At 41.0% G+C, this 24,018-nt stretch overlaps 1 protein-coding gene across 4 annotated transcripts in view; it reads right to left on the reverse strand.

Moving 5' to 3' along the window:
- The window catches only part of Rabgap1l (RAB GTPase activating protein 1 like), a 551,913-nt gene that overhangs the window by 10,960 nt on the left and 516,935 nt on the right, over window positions 1–24,018 (reverse strand). For 3 of the 4 annotated variants that reach the window (XM_029477265.1, XM_021173820.2, XM_021173796.2), the window contains 4 exons: window positions 14,238–14,348; window positions 5,345–5,449; window positions 3,423–3,506; window positions 2,511–2,582 (listed from right to left, as the gene is read on the reverse strand). In XM_029477265.1, the coding sequence (XP_029333125.1) occupies window positions 2,511–2,582; window positions 3,423–3,506; window positions 5,345–5,449; window positions 14,238–14,348 (372 nt within the window). Of the gene's footprint in view, window positions 1–2,510; window positions 2,583–3,422; window positions 3,507–5,344; window positions 5,450–14,237; window positions 14,349–23,309; window positions 24,001–24,018 lie in introns of those variants that run through there. The other variant, XM_021173811.2, reaches the window with a different exon arrangement.

The raw sequence follows: 24,018 nt of genomic DNA on the forward strand, positions 1-24,018 counted from the left end.
ATCCTATTTCTGCTGCTTGCCAGTATTGTAATTCAACCACTTAGCCATCCATTTGGGGCCTCCTTTCAATCAGAAAGGAGGATGCACTCCTGTCTGTTTCCTAGGGTAGTTGTAGGGCTACAAGGATGAAGGCACATAAAGCCTTAGGACAGCAAAGGTTAGTGCATAAAACAGGTACTAATAAACACTCTTCCTTGTGCAAGTTCACCTTCTCTTTTAGGATGCCCTCACCTTTCATTAGCTAATTAAAAATAATTTAAAAAATTTTTTGTGCATTGGTGTTTTACCTACATGTGTGTGTGTAGGAAGGTGTCAGATCACCTGGAACTGGAGTTACAGACAAGTGTGAGCTTCGATATGGGTACTAGGAACTGAACCCAGGTCCCTTAGAAGAGCAGTCAGTTTCTTAACCACCGCTGAGCCATCTCTCCAGCCCCTCAGTTGCTAATCTTACCTTCTTGTTTTTCTCCATTACTAGTTGGCACTTATTCTAATCACATCTGTGTCCTCTAATGAATAACTAACATAATGACTCTGTGCCTTCACTCACACTGCTTTTCTAGAATATTCTTTTAAACCCTTCTCTCTAACTGAATTCTATGCATCCTGCATTAGTCCCTAAAGTTCTCTGGCTGGTAGCTCTTAGGTTTTGTCTATTGTACACCTCAGCTAGTGTGATCTAATGCAGAACTGTCCTATGATTCCTAAATGGTGCTTGTGTATGAACGTGTGTGTAACTTGCCTTACACGAAAATTCCAAGTCTTTTTCCTTTGTACTTTTATATCAAAACGACAGTTCAATGCTGTATACAATAACAGTTTCTCAATGAAACCATTTCTATGTGTTCAATGAAATTGTTTGAGTTTTATTTCCACAAAGATTTTAGTTCAAGACTTCAATCATGATGTATCACTACTCAGATTGGTCAAACATACAAATGGACCTATAACGTAGAAAGAATGGAAAATGCTAAGTAGAAAAAGAAATGAAAAGGAACATCAGACAGGGAAAAAGTGACCCTAAAATTTTAGTATATTTAGGAAAAAAGACCACAAGCTTTTTCTTTTTTCTTTCTCTTTCTCTCTCGCTCTCTCTTTTTTTTTTTTTTTTGGTTTTTTGAAACAGGGTTTCTCTGTGTAGTCCTGACTGTCCTGGAACTCACTTTGTAGACCAGGCTGGCCTCGAACTCAGAAATCTGCCTGCCTCTGCCTCCAAGTGCTGGGATTAAAGATGTGTGCCATCACTGTCCGGCCAACAAGCTTTTTCTAAGAACCTCAATTAATGTTTTGTACTATTAAGTGAGAAAACCCCACTTTAAAATGTAAGGACAGTTCCTGCTATATCATCCCCCAAATTAATCTAAGTACTTACCTTATTTACTCTCTAAAATTATGACACATGCAATGTTCTATTTTGAAGAAAAACTTTGAAGATTAGAGAAGTTAAATTTTCAACCCCATTAAATGCTAATTTGACTAGGACACTCTCATATGTGAACCTGAATATGTTCAAATAGAAAGCTATCTGGCAAACTAACACGGTATTGGGTATTTGTAAGAATTTATGTGGGCTGGTGAGATGGCTCAGCAGTTAAGAATATTGGTTGCTCTTCCAGAGGTCCATCTATGAAGGGATCTCATGTCCTCTTCTGGCATTTAGGTATACATGCAGACACAACACTTCTACATTTAAAAAATGTATACAAAAATAAATTTAATAAAATTTGTAAAAAGGAATATATTGTACATTGATTATTATTGAGAATGCCAATCCATTTGGTGTACTGTTATCTTTATTAGTTCTTCAGGAGTCCCATACAGCCTGTTTTGATCATATTCACTGCTCCCATTTCTTATTTCTAAGAAGCAATTCCTTTTCTAAAATAAAGAAATGACATAAGGAGTTTTACCCACTAGGGGGCAGCATAAAAATAGCTGGTATACCTTTCCTCGAAAAACATTCAAAACTGGCTTCCAGTTCAGTGTTTTTATGGGATTCATAAGTCTGAGAATGTGTGGGTTTCTAATTCTCATGCTTTCTCTTGGGTTCTTTTCCTTCTGTTTGTCTTGTCCAACTCCAATATGACAGTTTTTGTTTTCTCTTATATTTTACTATGTTATATTTTATTATGAAAGTAAAAATTCTTTGCTGAATCAAGTGTTTTTTCCAGTAGTGCTTGCTGTTGAAGAAAGAGACTGTCAGGATAATCCTGCAGAACCCAAATGGAAGCCAGTCTATTTGATCAACAGTCAGATGTGAGGTGCTGAACTTTCTTGAGTGGGTTCCCACCACCCAAGAAGACACAAGACTCAGGGCTCATATAGTCTCTCCTTTCCTACGACCTTGCCTCTGAAGTCCCATGTTATCAATAGGAGCATAAGTATCAGGAAAGACATGCCTGGGGCAGGAAAGAGGACTAAGACTCGCCCTAGTGTCTGAGTGTATTATACAAAGTGCGGAGAGGGGTCTCTGAGGATGGCTTCGGAAGAAATGACATCACATGTCTTACCTTTACTGCTTCTAGCTCCTCCTTGCTGGCTGCTTGCTGTCTCTCCAGCCTGGTACTTAACTGAGAACATATCTAAAGACAGAGCAGAGTTTCTTTACTAGGAAACAGAAATGAATGGTGACTTAACTGTTTACCAATTCACAAAGCACACTAGCATGTCGGATCCTAGGAGATGTTTTTGCAAGTGAGCAGCAGCACTGCAAATAGTCATTTCTGAAATGAGGAGGCCTGCAAGCTCCACGTGGTGTGAAGCCTAACCTAATCAGGAGAGACATTCAGCATAGAAGTGGGTTCTTGCTGTCACTGGCTTTCTGTGGCTAGCAATAATGAATTCAGAGCCTCCCCGAGGAACCACCTATTAAATCTCTATTGAGAACTACTTCATACTATGAATTCAGTACAAAGAATTATAAGCTAGCAACAATTCCCACTGGGCCATAGAGTTTCTCTTTTCAATCACAAAAGTTTCCTTAAGTATCATAGTGAATAAAATGCTTCAGTTCCTTCATGACTAAACAGTGCTAGGCTACAGTAATGAATTGAACACAATAGGTGTGCAGGGTGTAGAACTGAACAGCACCTGGCCAGTAGGAAACACACATTTAATAAAAATCTATTTAATGATTGATTCTAAAATAAGGTGTTGGTAAGTACTGAAAACAAGTCAAAAGAAATGCTTTCTGGGGTGAAAATATTTAAAAAATAGAATGTTTAAATCTGTTGTCTGAAATAAGAATCTTTTCTTTTACAAAAATGAATGAAAATACTGCCTACTCCTGAGTAGAGAATAAGTAAGACGTTGTTCTCCATAAATCTAGAAATCATCTCTGCAAACAACAAACAAACAAAATACCATAAGTAAAAGTAATTGCTTTTATAGAAAAAAATTAAAAGCCCACAGTGTCACATTACCTGTTTATACTCAGCAATGATAGCTGTTGTCTTCTTTATCTCATATTCTGCCTTTTCTAACTGTTTCCTGAAGACTTCTTTTAGCTTAAAAAAAAATCAGGCCAGTCAAACTTGGTATTTTTAATGATTTTAAATTTTGTGCATGTGGGTACGTATGCATGTGTGCCAGCGAAGGTCAGAAGAGGGTGTTGGATTCCCTAGACTTAAGAGTTACAGCTGGTTGTAAATCTCCCTTTGGATGCTGGGAACTCTGGTCCTCTGTAAGAGCAGCAAGTGCTCTTATCTTCTGAGCCAGGTCTCTAGACCTTCAATCAAAATGTTAATCAATGTCCATAAATATCTGTATTCAAGTTTTCTTGATCTTCATAGTTTAAAGCCTACCACTTTCGGAGATGAAGAAGGCTTTCTTTTCTATAAAGTGGAGGACATACAAGGGGCCCTATAATAAATGTGCTTCTGCTTTCCAAGTGCTTGATAAATGTACTGCTGAGTGTCAGTTCAGAAGCTGGCATCATTGTAAGTCTACAACAAAGTACTAGGGTGATATTGTGTTTTAAGTGTGCTACTGTTAATGCTATACTTTTGGTCTTCTTGTCTACAGTCCCATGGCCGCTGCTATTGCAGGGGTAAGAGGCTTTAGTGTCAGGTAGGAATGGAAGGTAAGAGATCTTCCACAGACTGGAGGTTTAAGGAGCCAGACAAAAGGGAAAGAGTGACACAGCGCAGGGTATTTGTTTCCATGGGTGAAATGCTCAACTACAAATATTCTATTTGCAGCCACGTTGTTGTTTTGCCAGCAGCTATCGAACCCTAGGTTAGAGGAAGGTTAGGTGATGAAAGGTGTGGTACTAGGGTTCTGTTACGTTGTTGGCCACACAGGAATGTAAGCAAACAACCCAGCTCTGGTTAGTCTTTCAACACACACAGAATAAAAAGATGAATTACTAGGGCTGAAGAGACGGCTCAGCGGTTAAAAGCATAATGTTCCTGTAGGGAACCTGAGTTTAGTTCCTAGCACTCAGGTTGGGAGGCTCACAACTGTCTGTAACTCCAGCTCTAGGGGATCCAACACCCTCCTGTGGCCTCTGTGAGTACACACATATACGTGACATACACCCACAAACAAACACACACACACATAAAGATAAAACAGTCTTCTTTAAAAAACCAAAAAGATGAATTCTTCCTATTCATAATTTGAGATGCTGACATAAAGAATCATCTTTTTAACATATTTCAATGGAAAACAATCACAGAACTTTTCTTTGTAGGCCTTGGAAGGTGCTAATGACACACCTCTCCATGTGTGACTACACTGACACTTTTCTCGGGCTGTTTGGAAGAAGGTGTTTGAAATTCTTGAGAATAAATTCAGTTTATATTTAGCATTACTGAATTTTCCTCAGGAGGAAACTCACTCATGATTTCAGAGGACTTCTCCCTCTGGAAGTCAGTTATGGGCTAAGCAGGAGATGTCGTCTCCAGCACTGCAGCGTGACTCAGAAAACTGAAGGAAGCTACAGATGGAGGCCACAGCTCCTGTCAGTGTCAGACAGAGATCACTGTAAGCCTCCAGTTCCACAGCATTCATTGCAGCTTCAAAAGACATCATGATCTCACAGATATGGCAGAACATTTCCAGATTCATCAAGGCTCTTGGATCACAATTCGAAGTCACTAAATCTAGAAAAAGCTCAACATTCCTGCTAGACATTTCCGTGAAGGCAAACTCCTAAAAGATGTCCAAAAACCAGAATTACTGCTTAACATTCCCCTTGATTTGGGGGGTGGGGATCATCTCTCTCTCTCTCTCTCTCTCTCTCTCTCTCTCTCTCTCTCTCTCTCTCTCTTTCACTCACTCACACTATTAACCAACTTCCTGCCAGTTTATCTACACACAGAAAAGCCTGCCTGGGCCTTACCTGGGCGGTCTCCTCCTCTTGCTTCCTCTTCTCTTCCTCAGTCTCCACCAACCTCTGCTTGGTAAAGAGGAGCTCCTTATTCAGCACATCAGCCTTGTCTTCTGCCTGCAATTAGGAAACCATGGCAGCCATAAGGACGGGATGGAATCCACGTGCTCGTTTTCCCAGCCTCACAAATAATGACTTCAGGCCATCCTATTCTCCTCCAGCTCACCTTCAAGGTGGCTTTTTTTCTCCAGCCAATTTTATGCAGCAATTTGATTCACATTAGCCCTAATCTTTACAGAACAATAAGTTATAGCTAATAACACTGAGGTTTGGAGGGATCTGGGGCTAAATATCTCACATAACAAGCATGATTTGGATTTGACTGATATTCAAGTCTGTGTTCTTTCTAAACACTTCTGGCACATTTTTTACATGTCCCAAGAGCACATACTCTGAATAGATGGACCTGTTGAGTAGAGAGAACCGTCCTCTAACAGAAGCCTCAGGTTAGAAACACATGGGAAAAACCCAGACAGGACAATATTTAGGCAGCAAATTTTGAAAACCAGCTGGGGTACACTGGCCCACAAGTACACTCATATGTTAACAGAGTAAGAAGAAATTTAAGACAAAGAATCTACAAGAAAGGGCTGGAGAGGTGGCTAAGCGGTTAAGATTGCTCTTTCAGAGGTCCTGAGTTCAATTCCCAGCAACCACATGGTGGCTCATAACCATCTGTAATGGGATCCAATGCCCTCTTCTGGTGTGTCTGAAAACAGCTACAGTGTACTCACATAAAATAAATAAATAAATAAATAAATCTTAAAAAAAAAAAATCTACATGAGAGTCTAAGAAAAGCTGAAGTCTGTAGTAGAAAGCCAAGCAGCCAATACTGTGCTTCTAGAAGATACAGGAGAAGCTCAAAGAGAATACCTTCTTGTTAACTTGGATACAGAACCAAAATTAACTAAAGTTCCCCTGTGTATACTTAATGTAGCTAGCCTTGTCTCTTCTGTACTCTGAGGTCCTAGCTGAACTCTCTGGTTCCAGCCTGACATTCACATCCCAGTGAACAAGTCAGCCTCACTCACTCCATTCAAACTGCTCTGCTGTTTGTCCCTCCATTACACTCCAGGCACTGTGTTGAGTTGTGTGTGGGACTTATTTGTCTTGCCACCATGCTTTAAACACCATGAGAAATCATATTTCTTTTGCTTTTAACTGTGTCCCTGACACCACAGCCACCCTGGGGGCAGGTATATCTCTTAAGTGGTTAGTGAATGGATGGATAGATGTGCCTTTCTAAGGTACTGAGGAAGCAGACTGCTTGCAGAGGAGGTAGCAGAGGGCCACAGGATGGGCTTAGCACAGAAGACCCTGAGGCAGAGGAGAGGCAGCTATTTGAAGAAACCATCCTTACCTGAAAGTAGCCAAACACTATCCAAGTTATCATGCATGTTAGCCAGACAGCTTCTGTCTGTGTTTTACCATCTTCCCCACATGTCTAGATGGCCGGGCCAGCACAGTCTGCTGGGAACTGGCAGAGGATTGCATCCCAGCTTCTCATTCTTAAGCCTTCCAGATTCTGCTGCCCTCTGTTTTAGTGGCAAGAACTGTCTCTAGAGTAGTCAGGACTATTGGATACTTAAGGTGAAAAAGTTCCTTAGGCATCTTAAAGACTCAGGGCAGCAGGGATGGGAGTGGTGGTGGGGCTCATTAAACAGTGCGTGTATCTGCAAGGCCTTCAATCTAAACGGGGCAGCATGCCAGCAATGCCAGCACTCAGCAGGTGGAAGCAGCAGAACAAACTCTACATTTCATTCTGATGCATTCAGTTTTAGGTGGGAGGGCAGCAATGACTGGCTTAGTAGGTAAAGACACTGGCCACCAAGCCTGACAACTCAAGTTCCAGTCTGAGAACCCACATGGCAAACAGAGAGAACTCACCTCCACATGCATGCTGTGAAACATGCACACTCTCATGAGCAACATAAACCAATGAGTAAATATAAAGGAGATTTTAAACATTAGGGGAAAGATCAGAAGAGCAGATGGGCTTACTAAAATTAGAAGTGGACCCCAAAATCCAATTTGCAAAAACTATTAGTCAAGTAGTCTTGAACTGTGAGAATCTCAGAGAACTCGGGAGCTCGATACTAAATCCTAAGGGCTGCTATCCAGATGACTGAGGTGACTCACCAAGCAAGAGACCCTCCTCAAAGTCCCTGATGCATGGGCACAGCACAGTGTATCAGAAGAACCAACTATGCTCAAGTTCTTAAACACTAATCAAATATGCCTCCCCCTGGCTCCAGCTCTACCTAAGAATACTGAGTTCTGCCAATTTAAAAAAAAATTATAGCAACAGCTTCCTCTTGACACAGTACAGCAATCTTTACCATTTAAAAGAGAATAATCCCAATATGCACAGTATAAACTCTGAAATAAATGTTCTAAAGATTTAGTGTCTTCAAGAGACATAACTTAGCCTTTAGTCAACATGAATATTATCCTATGAATACAATGCTATTGCTATGCAGACTTTAGTGGGAAGCTTCTTGATTGAATCTGGTAGCATATCCAGCCATTTTCTGGTTTTGGAAGCTATAGCTATGCCGAAGACCCTATCATTTTTTTGGGGGGGGGTGAGTTTTTTTGTTTTGTTTTGTTTTTTGTTTTTCAAGACAGGGTTTCTCTGTATAGCCCTGGCTGTCCTCGAACTCAGAAATCCGCCTGCCTCCTGAGTGCTGGGATTAAAGGCGTGCACCACCACGCCTAGCTAGACTCTATCATTTTTATGTGCACGTTTTCTACTCAATAGTCATTGTGAGGCTGAAAATTTTGTTGCTGTTGTTGTTGTTGTTGTTATTGTTGTTGTTTTTCATCAAGACAGGGTTTTTCTGTGTAGCCCTGGCTGCTCTGGAACTTACTCTGTAGACCAGGCTGGCCTTGAATTCAGAAATTCACCTGCCTCTGCCTCCCAAGTGCTGGGATCAGAGGCGTGTGCCACCATGCCCAGCTGTGAGGCTGAATTTATTGATAAGTGTCCAACATACACAGAGCTTGTAAGCCCTGCATGTAAAGAGTTCCACAGTTTTCTAAGACTCTTTATTCCAAGAGTCTCTTTATGTTCAACTGTGAAGCAGAAGCCATTCTCCTGCCCAACAAAATAGGACCAGGTCTCAAATGCCCTGCCTCCTGTAAAAATAGGTTTCTGCAGCTGGGAGGCAGTGGTGCATGCCTTTAAGCCTAGTGCTGGGGGTAGGTGTAGTGTGGAGGCAGGCAGAGTTCAAGGCCAGTCTAGTCTACAGAGTGAGTTCCAGGAAAGCCAGAGCTACACAGAGAAACTCTGTCTGGAAAAACAAACAAACAAACAAACAAACAAACACGAGAGGTTTCGGGATTTTTGTATAGCCAACAGTTCTATATTTTGTTCAAGCTGGCATTATGTATAATGCCCAACAAGCATAATATTAAACAGGTTTACTTAAATTCCACCTTTGAATGCAAATCATAAAACCTTCATCATAATCTGACAGTCTGAACAGAACATCAAGTCTTCAGTCATAATGCTTATTGCTATTTGAAGTTCAGATCACAGTTGGCTTCTGTGACATAAATACAAGACAGAAAGAAATAGGGACTACAATACCTGCTTAATCACAGATCTACCTGTAGCCCGATCAAAGGCTTGGGTGAACAGGAATGAGGATATTACACAAATGATTACTGATAGAATCTATTCAGCCAATTGTTTGACTTAGAACAAAAAAACAAAAAAAAATGTACTCTCAGATCTGCAGCTTCTGGGCTATAGTCAGAAAGAACGCAAACATAGCCTCCATGGGAAGATACTAATTTTATCTTTTCTTTCTTGTTCCTTGAGATCAGGGAAGGATGGGGAGGGTCCAGAAATACTGAAATGAAGATGTTTCTTTGATCATTTCTGATTGCTGAGGATCATTCTCTAATAAAGAGTCTAAGGGTGAGTCATAAAAAGAGTCCTCTCTCCAAGATAAAAGCTGAAGTGCCTTTGCTGCACAGGGCATTCAGGATGCCTGCACTACAGCAACAAAGACAAGGGATCACTTATTCTGACAAAGTACCTCCTCGGGCTTACTTTACACACAGCCTCACATACAACCACGTGTAAGTGTTTGTTAATGCTTGCTGCTTTGATTAAGGGATATCATATACTGAAAGCAAAGGTCCTGGGCAAACAGGAGGAGCAGGCAAAGCCAGTCTGCTAAGTCCCAAGCAATGCACTTCCTTGAAGACCAGCAACCCAAAGGCTGTGTGACAAGAAAAAAAAAACCTCCTGTAGAGGCAGAAACTGGGAGATCAGAAGTTAGGAGGTATGCATGAAATTAACAGCTTTATTCTTTTTTTTCTATATAATTAGCGATGAAATAAAGTTTCTAGAATATCATTTTTTAAAAGGCAGAGGGAGATATAGAGATAGCAAACAGGAAGTAAATAAAGGGCCCTGTGTGTGTGTGTGTGTGTGTGTGTGCCAAAGGTTAGTTAATGCCTTGTGTCTTCCTTAGAGCTCACCAATTTGGCTAGTAAGAATGCCTGAGAAATTCCACTGACCTGCCTGTCTCCTTTCCCCCAGTGCTGGATTCAGACACAGACTATCATCCTTGGCGTTTGCAATGTATACTGGGGATTCGAACTCAGGTTCTCAGGCTTGCATAGCAAACACTATATATAAATACTGAGCCACCTCACTGGCCCCTAGAACCCTTTCTAAAAGAATGGATATGGTATCCTCATTAAGTACAGAGGTTCTCAATAACCAGTTTCTTTCTGGAAAACCCATAATAGCAAACATTTCAGACTAATCCACAAAAGGGTCTTTGCAGGTAAGATGATTTTTGAAGTAATATTCATTTGTTTATAAAGTCATGCGTTCTTATATAGAATGCATATTGTTTTTCTAGCCTCGTTATCTATAAAATTATTCTAAAGACATATTTTACAGAAGTATTATCTGTTGTACATCCCAGCCATTCAATTTTACTAATGAAGACTCAGGAGCCAGATGCTGGGCTGAAAGTCTGCTAGCTCAGAGAGGTAGAGAAAGCACCCAGCTGACTTTCCTATTCCACAAACATCCCAGAAGGAAAAAGCCCCTTCTCTTTCTCCCTGCTGCCTTAAATACACTTCAACTGAAAGACCCTCCTTTCTCTCTCCTAGGTTTTCTTAAGGTCACTCCCTTTCAAATGGTTGCTTGCTCTGCCTCTTGACCTATAGTTGACTTTACTTAGCTCCTGTTTACAGTAAGCTCTTGGTTAAAGGTGTGTGCTGGGACCAAGCCTCACCACAACAACCTGCTCACAAGGACCTGAAAGCTCCTGGGGAAAAGGTGTGTGCTAGGGCTGAGCCTCAGCATAACAAGGCTTTTCCAGTTCACAAGTTTGGGGTTCACAAGCAGAAATAACCACTGTACAACATTAAAGGTATGTATGGGGTTTCCAGACACAAAGACAAAACTTGAAGTCTCACCCCAGTGGGTCCAGTGAGTGAGAACACTTTAAATAAAGACTGAGGCCCAGGGTGAAGAGTGTGCAGTTACAACCCCAACAAGGCTGGGTAGGCATGGCGGCACAGCCAGTTAAACCTGGGAGGCAGAGGCAGGCGGGTCTCTGAGTTCAAGGCCAGCCTGAGCTACAGAGTGACAGCCAAGGCTCCATGATGAAACCTTATCTCAAGAAATAAAATGAAAATAAAATTTTAGAATGATGTCTGTTTTTGAGGGGAAAATAGTGAACTTACTTTGTACTAAAATTCATTAAAAAGAGTAAAATAAAACACCAACAAAGAGACTGGAGAATTGGGAAAGAGGCACCCTCACAGCCAGCTGTAGCAGAGCGAGCAAAAGGACAGCTTTCCACATCAGGGAAGCTGGTGAACAGTAAGAACTAATGGCCTCAGAGTCAGACTGAAGGGATAAAACTGCGGCCCCTTTAGGCAGTCAGTGGCCCCTGGTGTCCTGAAGGTTATGTACTGAGGACCAGGTTTCTGACTGTTCTCTATTCTATCTCTGAAAAAGCAATAGCAGCCACTGTAAGCATACACACACATAGGAGGAAAATAGAGAGAGGTTCATGGCCAGGCAGAGAAAGAAAAGATGCCAAATGGAGCTCAAGAAAGGCTCTAGCAGACTGAGGGACAGAGGAAAGGACTTGCTGGCCATTTGTTTAGTTAGGGCAGAGCTGACTTGTACATTCTTGTTATTACTAAACTGGTGATTTTTGTTTCAGAAACAGAGACTCACTTGTGCGGATGTCTGATTACCCTTGCTACAGTGACTAGTGGGCAAAGTAGGACAGCTTTCGCTTTTACAGTGAGTGCTCAAGCATGGCGAAATCTCAGAGGTTTGAAATCAATGTCCCTACTACTAGATACATCAAGAAGCATTTGCTTCATGGGATTATCAATAATATTAAAGAAGATAATAATGTAAGTCATTATGCATACTGCTTACTTAGCAACAGAGAGTAATCACTAAAAACCTATTTGCTTAAACATTCTCTAGGCTTAATACAAATGACCAGATAATGTTCACTTTCTTCTTAGCTCATCATCTTAAGACAATAGGGAACAAATGACCCAAATGGGGTAGAACCAGAGGTACACGCTCCTGGAAAGCGAGTATGGACTCAGACTTTCCATGTTGCCCTGCTTCCCTGACACCAGGCTGAACTCGCCCTGACTGAATGGGGACTTCCGAAGCTCCTGATCTTTGCCACATGCTTCATTTATGACTTCTATCAACTTCCACTGGACCAGGATGAATGGAATCTATAGCTGAAAGGGACTAAACAGGCTTCTTTTTCTACCTTCTATTCCCTCTGCTCCAAGCAGCCTGATTTGGTTTTGTTTGTTTGTCTTCATTTTCAAAGTCAATTTAGGGGTTGGGGATGTGGTTCTGTGGTAAAGTAATTGCCTAGTATGGCCTGAGTTCTGGAGTTCAATCTCTAGCCCTTGGCAGAAAAAAAAAATCCGATTTAATGCTGGTTCCCACAGCTTCATCCTGCCCTATTATTATTATTCTCCATAGTAGTTAGGTCTTATCTCCCATTTAAAATCCTTTGAGTTGGGGCCGGGAGATCTGGATTGGGAAGTCATGCTGCTTTTGCAGAGGATCCACATTCGTTCCCAGCACCCACATGGCAGCTCACAAAGGTCCCTAACTATAGTTTCAGGGGATCCGATTCCCTCCTTTGGCCTCCTCAAATACCAGGCACAATCTTAAAAACACATTATAATGAAATTAAAAGCTCTGAGTCACATAATTAGTTGTTTAAATTGGGAAACAAATTGGAAAAAAAGCCATAGCAGAGACCATTTTAAGCCATCCTTCAATTTTAAGCTGATGACATTATCAATGAATTTGTATTTAAATCCTATAAAAATTCAGTCAGCTCACAGGCATCCATGATTTACTGTCTGAGACTCATCTAGGGTTTTCTGACCTTGGCCTATCTATTATGAACATTTTCACTCTAGGAAGCAGATTGCAGAGGAAATTTAAAAGTGTACATGACCGCTTCCATCCTAGTACTCATCTCTGACAATGCTTGCAAAAGAAAACAGGAAGTCCAGAGACTGTCAGCACTGTTGTGAGGAACAAGGGAAGCCAACCAAGCAGGTTTCCTGGAGACAGCTACTAGGTAATGAATACACACTACTTGTCTTAGGTTATTCGAGCTGTGATAAAAACACAGTGACCAACTGAAGCTTAGGGAGGAAAGGGTCACTTCAGGTAGCCGTCCATCACTGAGGAAAGTCAGGCCAGGAGCTATTAGGGAAGGGCTTCTATATCCTGACTTGCTAAGCCTGCTTTCTTTATACAACTCAGGACTACCTGCCCAGGGGTGGTACCATCCACAATGAGCCATACCCTCCCCTGCACCCCATACACACATCCATCAAGAAAATGTGAAATATGTTTGACACCAGTCAATCTGTGCTAGGCATTTTCTTAACTGAGGGCCCCTCTTCCTAAATGACTCCGGCTTGTGTCAAATTGATCCAAAACTAGCTGGCACAGAACCGAAGGGCTTTCTGAATTCCTACATCATCTCCAGGAGGTAGACAGTTTTTATACCTACAGACTGATAAAGAGCTGCCCAGGGCAGAGCACTCAGACTTGAACCAGGGCACTGTTCAACAGTGCCTTCTGTTGTCTTCCTTGTTTTGTTTAATGAGACAGGCTCTTAGGTAGCTCAGGGTAACTATGAGGCTGAACTCCCAATCTTCCTGACTCAGCCTCTTGATTGCTAGGATTAAAGCTATATACCTACATACCCGGTCCTACACTTAATCTATGATCTTTATACACAGTTCTACATGTCACAGACGAGAATTATGACTGTAACAGAAAGGTGCCTCCAAATGTCAATGTGGCATTAGTATGCTCTTGCTGACTAATATTTTTAGGTAATTATGCTGGCAGCTCTTGGTGTAGGAAAAGTACTGACAAAGGATTTAAAAAAGTATGTCACACAAGTTGTTTGGAACCGATCCAAACCTTTCTCGAGACTTGCATTTTCCACTCTGTAATTAGTACAAGCTGTCCCCTTCCACCTGCCACCCATCCAGTGTCTATCCAGCATCTCACTGTGTGAGAAGGCACAGGGGAAGTAGGGTATGCCTTCAACTCCAGCATTTGGGGGGAAGAGGCGGGTAGATCTCTGGGACTTCTAGGACAGCCTGGTCTACATAGTGAGTTCCAGGACAGCCAGAACTACATAGTGAGAACTCAGCTCAAAACAAAACAAAAAACAAAAAAATAGAACAAATAAACCAAGAGAAATGAACAGAGCTAGCACCTTGGCCCTCACCCCCGAAGGAGCTGTTGCAGCATCATTTCTATACAATGAAGGACAAACTTACCTGATCCAAGTCATTCCGCAGAGCAATTTTGCTTGTCACTAGTTCATGGGCAAGGTCGTCATTTTCTTGTTCCAACCTCATGCTGGCCTCCTGTAATCTTCGGTTCTCCCTCTGAAGAAAAAGAGCGAGAGCCAGACGTCCACATTAGTGCCCGCAGGTAGGGGTAGAAAGTGGCAGGGGAGAAACAAGCGACAACAAGTGAACTCTCAGAGGTGTAGAAGGGCGGGCACAGTGGCACAGGAAGCAGCTGCTGTCTGGGAAACAACAGTGAGTTTAGCCAGCAGTGCAGATGCAGTTCTCTGCCAGTGAAGCTTAACAAACATCCCCTAGACCCTCCAGACAGAACTTAGTTAGGTAAGACGCGCCACAAAGAGCAGACTTTCCAGGTGTGCTCCCAGTTACAGGAGGTTTTCACATAGACCTAGAACACAGATGCCAACAATTCTTTTTTGAAACATGCACAGTTTGACCTCTAGAGAAACAGTCTACAAGACACAGCAGGGAGGATGCCAGTAATTTTTTTCTGAAATTGTTTCTCCAAGATGAGGGACCAAATTAATTGAAGTTGTTTAAAAACACTAAACCTAAAATCAAATTATATAGGGTTCAAAAAGAAGAAAGAAGGCACGTGAGTTGGTGATTCTGCTACCAGCTGTTAAGATATATCTTCTTTAAGATCTATTTACTTCTGTAAATATGTTTTTGTGTGACTGAGAGCAATGGGCCCTGAAATGTAGTTTCTAAATGTTCATTCTGTTTTATTCAAACTTCAGATTAAAAGATTCTGGGTAAAATACAGTAGTGGTCCCCACCCCTCACACATGCTTTGAACTCTCAAGAACAGTTTAAAAGTTAAGATGAATGAATCCAGGAACTCTTTACCTGCCACTGTGAACTGAGTGTGTGTGTCTACTTACAGAGCAGTGCTTTAGTGCTTTCTATTGCACACTACCAGATATGTTTTCTTTGCTACTGTTGATTGCAGGAGACCCAAAAGGGGGCTGATAGGACGGATTTCAGTGTAACAAGCTCTATTTTGTTTTAGATCTACACTCCTGACAGTGTTTTCTAAAAGGGTGGTAAACCCAGGCAAAACACTGGCAAAAACACACAAGACAAATACATGTTCTGGAAGATGGTGTGTCAGTGCATACAAGAGGTGGGGATTATCTGCTGCAGAACAGCCTGGTGTTAGTTTCATAGGGAAAGAAACCTCTAAAAACCCACTGTCATCTCCATTTCTGAAGAAAGTCTATAAAACATATCTAAGAGCAAGGTCTGAGGCTCCATGGAACCCAAGGACTCATATGCAGGGAAGGTCAGCAGAGAAGGTAAAGGGAAGCCTACACCCTGAAAATAGACTGAGAAAGTTGAGGGATATAAAAAAAGCTTCTTGAAAACAGACCTACTAATAAACAAAAGTTAAAATTCCAAATACTTTTAAGAAAATTCATGATAGGATTCCATATATTAATACATATTAGAGAAAAATTTTAATAATAGCTAGAAAATCCCATTTTTATAACAATATGAACAACAGATATTAGCTGTAGGCAGTGGGTTTGATTTGACTTATCTTTCTCTTCTTGAAATGTTCTCAGGTTTTCTACAATGAATATAATACAGTTACAATAGGATTTTTAAAAAAAAAACTTTTGTTAAACCCCTTCAATTCAGAATTTCGATTCTACTAGAAGGGATGAAACACTAAAATGTGTAGAAGTGAAAAAGAAAGTAAGTAAGAAGGAAAGAAAGAAAAAAGATCTAAGTCTACTATTAAACAAGGTTATTTTCTACACAAAACACACTGGGCCGTTTCTAGTGACCAACACGCATCATTACACCCGAGAAAACCTTCTTTGTCCTATGTGTCCTGAAGAGACAGTGCTCCCTGGATTGGGAGGGCAACTTGTATTTGTTAAAAGTCTCAGACAGTTTCCCCCAGCTCTAACCTCCCACTGAAGTTCATGGGTAATATATAGAAACAAAGCCTCCTGCTGGGCGGTGGTGGCACATGCCTTAATCCCAGCACTTGGGAGGCAGAGGCAGGTGGATTTTTGAGTTCGAGGCCAGCCTGGTCTAAAGACTGAGTTCCAGAACAGCCAGAGCTACACAGAGAAACCCTGTCTCAAAGAAACCAAAAAACCAAACAAACCAAAAAAAAAAAAAAAAAAAAAAAAAGAAAGCCTCCTGAGGCTGAGCCTTCGCTGATAAAGCCCAATTTCTACCAGGGGCTGGAGAGTTTGTATTTGTGAGACATCTCTTACTTCTCCATAGAAACAACTCATGCGCTTGCAGCAGAAAACTTAGATTCTTTAAAAAACACATTTCAGAAACCTCTTCCATCAATGTTCTCCTTGCCAGGAAACAACTGTAAGCCAGCACAATTTCAACATCACATACTTCACAAGACAGACTGCTTGGGTGGGGAAGAGATTTTTCTCATTTCTTGATAAATCCCTCTGAAAGGCTAAGACAAGGCTCCTCTGCCACCTGGTTCCTGGGTTGCTGCTTCTACTGAGTCTGTGCTCAGATTCAAAAGCTACAAAATGCTTCCTCAACTATTATTTACACCATATTAAAACACTACCAGTTTTTCAGGTTCCTGCTATGTGTAGAACTGAGTTAACCTGCAGGTAATCATATGATGTCCATGGGAAAGTTACTCATTCATGTATTTAAAAGGATTACCAGGGAGCAACTTCACTCTAGATTAGAAGCACAGGTCGGATGGATTATGTATTACAGAAGCAAATTGTGAGTGAGCACAGCTGAAATTCTGATAGGAGACTTCTCACCCTTTATCACGGATGCTAAAGGGGTAAGAACTAGGTGGGTTCTGTGAAGACCTAAGTATCTGAGAGTCCCTAACGAGCAGACTGACCCACGAGGCATGCCTACTGGCTTTGGCTTGAGCAAGCAGCTCCAGTTTGGTGTCTGCAAAGCAAGCAGTGGGAAGTGTCAGATGTCTGCTCTGCACTCACAGATGGGGGAAAGCAAGCTATGGGGTCAAAAATGCAGTATCATCCTCCAGTGGGCAATCCTGAGCAATGAGGTATCTTGTGAGCCTCTGCTGCTGAGACTGAAATCTCCTGTGATGAACTTGTCCAAGGATTAAAACACATTATCATGCTTAGGTGTCTTTTCCAGGCTTCCCTGAGGAGCCAAAATTATTTTCAGAACTAACCACTTTGATTAAAAAAAAAAAGCTTTCCTTCACTTCACACGGGGGACAGAGTTAGGTTTGATAGGCTTGCTTCGTTTCAAACCAAGCTTCTGCTCTGCCTAAGGGAGAGACAGTGAAGTCAGCTGGATGACTTTAGCCACACGGTGGATGTTAGTGAAGGCAGAAGTGCCAACATCCCAGAGCCTGGAATGGAATCCCAGATGGCTCCTCTTAGCTATCAGAAAGGATTCCAGGAGGCACAGGTTACATAGCCTTCACATCACACTTCTGAAACCCACACCATCTCTCACAGCTGATACCATTTGAACAAAAACACACAACTTTCCTCAGCCCTCCCCCCTCCCTTCTTGCACAGGACTTGCATAGCTGGGGAAGTCTGGTTACTATTAGGAGGATAATACTGCATTTTTTTTTTTCAGAGACAGACATGAATACAGACATACACAGATCAAAGAAATCCAACTTACCTCCTCAAAGGTCAAAGACCAACTACTGTTTTCAACCATAGGTACAAAGACAATTGAAAAAATAAAAAAGGAATATCCAGTGAAATTTCACACCTACTAATACATTTAGGAAACAGCAGCAACAGAAACAGACACTTGTTAATACTTCGCTGTTTGTCCAGAATATCACTCAGTGAAGTTCTCTCCGTGACTGCAAACATTCAATGGAAGAGTATACTTGAGGCAGCCAGTGGGCAAGTCTCAACGCAGAAGACTCAGGCTTGAAAACTCCTCCCTTCCCACACTGCTATTTGCAGTTTGCATGACTTATGAAAATGAAAAAGCCGTGTGTGGAGACATTAGCAACTGCAGATGACTTGTTGATTTTGTGTTAATGCTGGGGGCAGGGGGGTTCCTCATAGGTCAGTATCAGAAGCCTTGCAGAATAGCTGGTTTCTGAAATTGCTAAGCAGGGGAAAGCAAATAGAAAACTATCCCTACTTCCTGTTTGTTTCTGGAGGCTGAAGTTTTGGTGAAGCCATCTAAAGGATGTTGAGGAGAAACCAGAGACATGCTAACTGGCAAGGAGAAAAAAATGAACTCAGCTTTCAGGGAAAAAGTGACGCAGAGGCAGTGGCTCCATAAACCTCACACAGTCTTGGGTGTGTTTCCTGCTGCTATGGTGAGTTCTTGGCACATGTTTCTAAAAATATTTAAGGGTCAGGAGAAAACATTTCTCTCAGAGACCCAACACAATTTTATTAGCAACAAAACACCAACTTTTGCACACTGTCTTTTGGATGCTTCTTTTCAAAAGAGTTGATCATCATCCTCAGATTTTCAGAAGACAGTTTTTTGATCTACAAAGATAAATGGCTACAGATGAAGTGCTTAGATATTGATTTCACCTATAAATGAAGAATTGAGAGAAATGTCTGGATATTGGACCACGATGCTTTCTTCCTTTCACATAACATTCAATTCATCTTTCTTATGGAAATTTAGACATTTAAAGTATCAAACGAAAAACAAAATAACTACAGGTAGCAAAACACACTGTATTTCTTTATATACTAAAAACAAAACTCCAGCAACCTTAGGTGATATTTTAGCAAAGGAGATGAAACATTTCAGCACCACAGACCATGTTTCCATGCTGACATGACAGTCACTGTGCAGAAGCAGTCATGAGCAAACAAAAACACAATACACCAATCATCCAGATTTGGCCCACAAATTACTGTGGCTTTCTATTCTATCTAGTGCATAGATTTTCAGGTCACCCTGTCTTAATGCAAAACTGTATCTTCAAAAATAAAATAAAAAAACCAAAGAGTAATCAGTTACAGATGATATAGAAACATTATCATCATACTTTTTTTTTCTCAACAATAACAGGAATAAAAAGTTCCTAAGAAAAACATTGGAAGATGGGGGAAATCAAGGATAATCAGACTAAAAAATTCCCTGGTGTTCCCACTTTCAGGAGCTGCACACGTGAAGTAACTGAGTCACAGGCAGACTCCTTAGCCACACTTTTCAGCAGGTACAGCGACAGGGAAGTGTTTCCAGGCTGGGAAGAATTCGGGACCTTCTGCCATTTAACATTATGATAAAGAAATTCTGTTTATCGCAAACAAACAGAAACCATCTTCATGTCTGTTATTTCTCATGAGCACCTTAGTTGACAGGCTAGGTATTCCCAAAGCCAATACCAGGCTCACGGTAAGGGAGAAATAGCACAGATACTGATACTTCTCCATGGCAGAACAACATTTTCTCCACAGTAAATTTATGTCTTTTGACATCCATGAATAAGGAAAGCCTAAAACACACTAATGTAAAAAACAAAATGAGAGCTACCTCCTTCTCTTTCTCAGGTAAGAAAGAAAAACTTAGTATGATTTACAGAACTCATTAGAAGAATCACTTCTTCCTCCCCCCCCCCCCNTAAAGTCACGTCATTTAGAAATACTGGGTCCCTAGGGTTTTGTTTGTTTGTTTTTGTTTTTTTTAAACATTTACTTATTTATGTATATAGTGTTCTACCTGCATGTATACCTGCAGGCCAGAAGAGGGAGCCAGAGCTCATTATAGATAGTCATGAGCCACATGGGGTTGCTGGGAATTTAACTCAAGACCACTGGAAAAGCAAGCAGTGTGCTTAACCTCTGAGCTCTCTCTCCAGCCCAGAAGAATCATTTCTAGCGGAATTATATTCTGTTCAGATTTGGATTGGTTCGGTGGTGCTGGGGACCAAATCCAGGGGCTTCCTGCTAGGCAAGCCTTTCACCACTGACTTACTGATTAGACTTATGTTTTGGCTTTAAAAAATTTACTATACCTAATTAAGCTCACAAAGGCAGTTAAATATTCTACATTTAACCATATTGACCATGGCTAGATAGTTAAGCTCTAAATTACATATTTATGATACTATACATATCTTAAGCCCAACACAGTTTAAGCATTCCACGCTCTTCCCAGGATCTTTCCCTACAGAACAGGTAGCTTTTACTCTACTTTGGGAAATTCACTGCATTTAATTAATTACTTGTGTTTTCGAAGGCCTGACCCACATTAGCATCAGCATGTCTTAATTAAACAAGAGAAAGAGTGCATCCTTCTGTAAAGGTGGGCGACGGCTGCACTTCTCTAGAAGCCTCACCAGCTGGCCAGACCACTGAAGCTCTTCCGCACACTGAGAGCGACCCATGTACTCAGTGTATGAGGAGGATACTGGTCCCTAACATTCTTATATGCTTCGGTGGGTTTGCTCACTGATAAGTGAAGTGATATAACACAGATATACCTATTCACAAATATATTTGGGGGGCATCATTAGCCACATCTGTAGCTCATATGTCACCCCATTTGAACTCAATCAAATTTACAAACCAAAAATCAGATAAAAAAAAACCAATATTGTATACATTTGATCAGGTTAAGGAGGAAGATAAAAAAGGTTTTAAAATAATACTGAATACTCATTTCCTGGAAAGTTTCCTTTTTCTCTTTTGGAATCTTCTGGAATTAAGCAGAAAGAGACTCCACTAAAGGCTGTAAGCGGTTGTCTGAGTGTTCTCTGCATCTCAATACAAATTTGATGCTGGATTAGGCAGTGTAGGCAGTGTATGTGTGGGGGGAGGAGGGGGGACTCCAAATATTCTACCTGAAAATTAATAATCAAAAGTCATTAGTTAGCTTGAATTTTGACAAAATTTGCACAAGTATGACTTCTATGTGAGTATTGTATTTTGATACAAGTTACTTGTGGCTCAGGAAAGAAATGATGGGAGGACCGGGGATGCAGCTCAGATGGCAGAGTGCTTACCTAGCACACAAGAATCCCTGGATTCTAAGTTCAGTTCCCAGTATCATATAAACTGGACATGGTGGTTTATTCCTGTAGTCTCAGCACTCAGGAAGTAGAGGCAAGAGGTTCAGAAGTCTGACATAATAATCTTCAGCTATACAGTGAGTTCAAGCCCAGCCTATGACATGGGAGACACTGTCTCACAGAGAATAGAGTAGGGCTGGAGAAATGGCTCTGCTGGTAGAGTGCTTGCCATGCAAACCTCAAGGCCTGAGTTTAAGTCTCTGGCACCTACATTAAGAGGAAGCAAACAACAAACAGCAACAGAGCAGCTGTGGGTGAGCGAAATTAGTGAGCTCCAAAACTACCTCCAAAACTGAGTTCTACCTCCAAAGCTGAGATAGAGAGTAACTGAGGAAGATACCAGACATTGACATTTGTGCCTCCATGCCCATTTGCACACACTTGTGCATGCATCTGCATATACATGTGTGTGTGCGCACACACAAGCACACACACAAACAAAACTAAAAGAGAGAGAAAGAGAGAGAAAGACAGACAGAACGGAAGAAAGAACGAAAGAAAGAAAGAAAGAAAGAAAGAAAGAAAGAAAGAAAGAAAGAAAGAGAAAGAAGAGAAAGAGGGTGGCCAATATTCTTGAACATTTGTCTTGTTTCGATGTAACTCACATGCCATTAAATCTGTGATCTTAAAGAGGGATTGCTGAGTCATGGTCTCAATATGTAGCTCAAGCTGGCTTCAAACACTTCGCCCTTCTCCCTTAGCCTCTTGTGTGCTAGCATTACAGCTATTTATCACCATGTCTGACAAAATCATACTTTAGTATTCAATTCAGTTACATGAAACTGTATAGACATCACTACTACCCAATTGCTGAACATTTCACCATGCGTAGAATTTTAAAACTTACATGTATACCAACACCATTTCTTCTCTTTATTCCTGGTTTGAGACTGAAGTGTTGCATGTAAGTGAGTCCAGCAATATCAAATGACAATGCAATGGGCAAAGAGAGCATGGTCAGATGGGAGGCATGAAGTTGCAAGTTCCTGTGCACTGACCCTATGATCCCATACATACTAGGCAATGCCTTACACCTGAGGTATACCCCTAGGCCCTTGTTTAGATTTATCCAGCAAAAAGCACAAGTGTTGAGAGCAGAGTAACCTATGCACTCTTAGCTCTTTCATGCTAATCTGTACTTTTCTGCAATTTCCCTTCTTCAATATCATCAGATGTGGGAGAAATAATAGCACCAAATTGGAACAGCTTTTTGTATGACATTTCTGGGTTTTGTTTTTGTTTTTAAATACTCACAGTCTTCCCAATACTCTTGCCATATGGCAATCTGGGCTTGACATGACCATTTATGCAATATGGGTTCCAATGGTGAAGAAGGAATTGTTACTGAACAGGTGTGAGCTTTCAGTGTCTTCAAGATCTTCTTTCTCTGAGTAGCCTTAGCTGTTCTGGAACTCACTCTGAAGACAAGGCTGGCCCTGAACTCAGATCCACCTGCCTCTGCCTCTGGAGTGCTGAGATTAAAGACATGTGCCACCACAGCCAGCTGGCATGTCTTTGTGTGTTATATGTGGGCACACATATGCCACAGTGTGAGTATAAAGGTCAGGGCTTTCTCCTTCCACTTGTGGGTCCAGAAAATGGAAGTCAGGCCATCAGCTTGTAAACACGTGCCTTCACCAGACAGAGCCATCTCTCCAGACCTTCATTACTTCTTACACCAGATTTTCCTATATCTAAAGGATCAAAAAGTCTGCTCATGGCCTGAATTATGTTGGCAATTATTACCCTGAAATGTAATTATAACTTGAAGACTGTGAGTTTGCCAAGTAGATCGCTGGAACCTACACATTATAAAACAGTTACAGAAATATTAATTACAGAATATATTAGAAAACTATAATAATACAAAAAAACAGCGATAAAGGGCATGTGACATGTGCAGATAAAAGTTACCACAGCATGGGGATGGTGGCACAGGTCTGGATGAAGATCAGAATGGAATACAGAGCAAGACCCTGTCAAAGTGAAACCCCACACCAAACAAAGAGCCATACCCTACAATACTAGAACTTAAAACACCTATTTTTAAAAGTTTGATTTTATCTCAGTGAAAACTGTACAAATAATGTTATAGTTTATAAGTGTTTATACATGCCCACTTTAACAGAAAAAGGATGCAAGGCAGTTACAATTCAGTTGTAGTACAGCTTCTGTGGGCTCCAGGAGACATTGGTCGTTGTTTTATCTTGTGTTTTTAGATGGGGTCTCACTATGTTCCTGGTTTTAAACTCCTGGACATGAATGATCCTCCTATCCCATTGCATTGCCATATGGCAATCTGGACTTGACATGACCATTTATGCAATATAAATGTATAGACCTGAACTAATGAAGCAATGAATGAGATAATTTTGATTCTCAAACTGCATGCAAATATCACTATTACCTATGATTTGTTTGTGGAAATCAATGACATTACTGTGCTTGATACACCTTTTGGTTTTTATTTTTTCTTCTAAATTTGTATTTTTAACATGTGCTATAGTCAGGGACAAGTTTGCAATATCCTCGAGAGTGTCTTGGAACAGTCCCATCTAAAAGTCTCTGTGGAAGTGAACGTGCACTGCTAAAACAGTACTTTTGGCATTTTCTGGTTTATTTTCCTCAATTTTGAAAGCAGAAAGCCACTTTCTTTTTCCCTTTCTTTCAGCTTCTCATGAAGATTCCCAGTATAAATTCAACAGCTGGAGTTACCTATAAATATACAAACTGAAAGAAAAGAAATGT

Source organism: Mus caroli, chromosome 1 (assembly GCF_900094665.2).
Source record: "Mus caroli chromosome 1, CAROLI_EIJ_v1.1, whole genome shotgun sequence".
Classification (NCBI taxonomy): domain Eukaryota; kingdom Metazoa; phylum Chordata; class Mammalia; order Rodentia; family Muridae; genus Mus; species Mus caroli.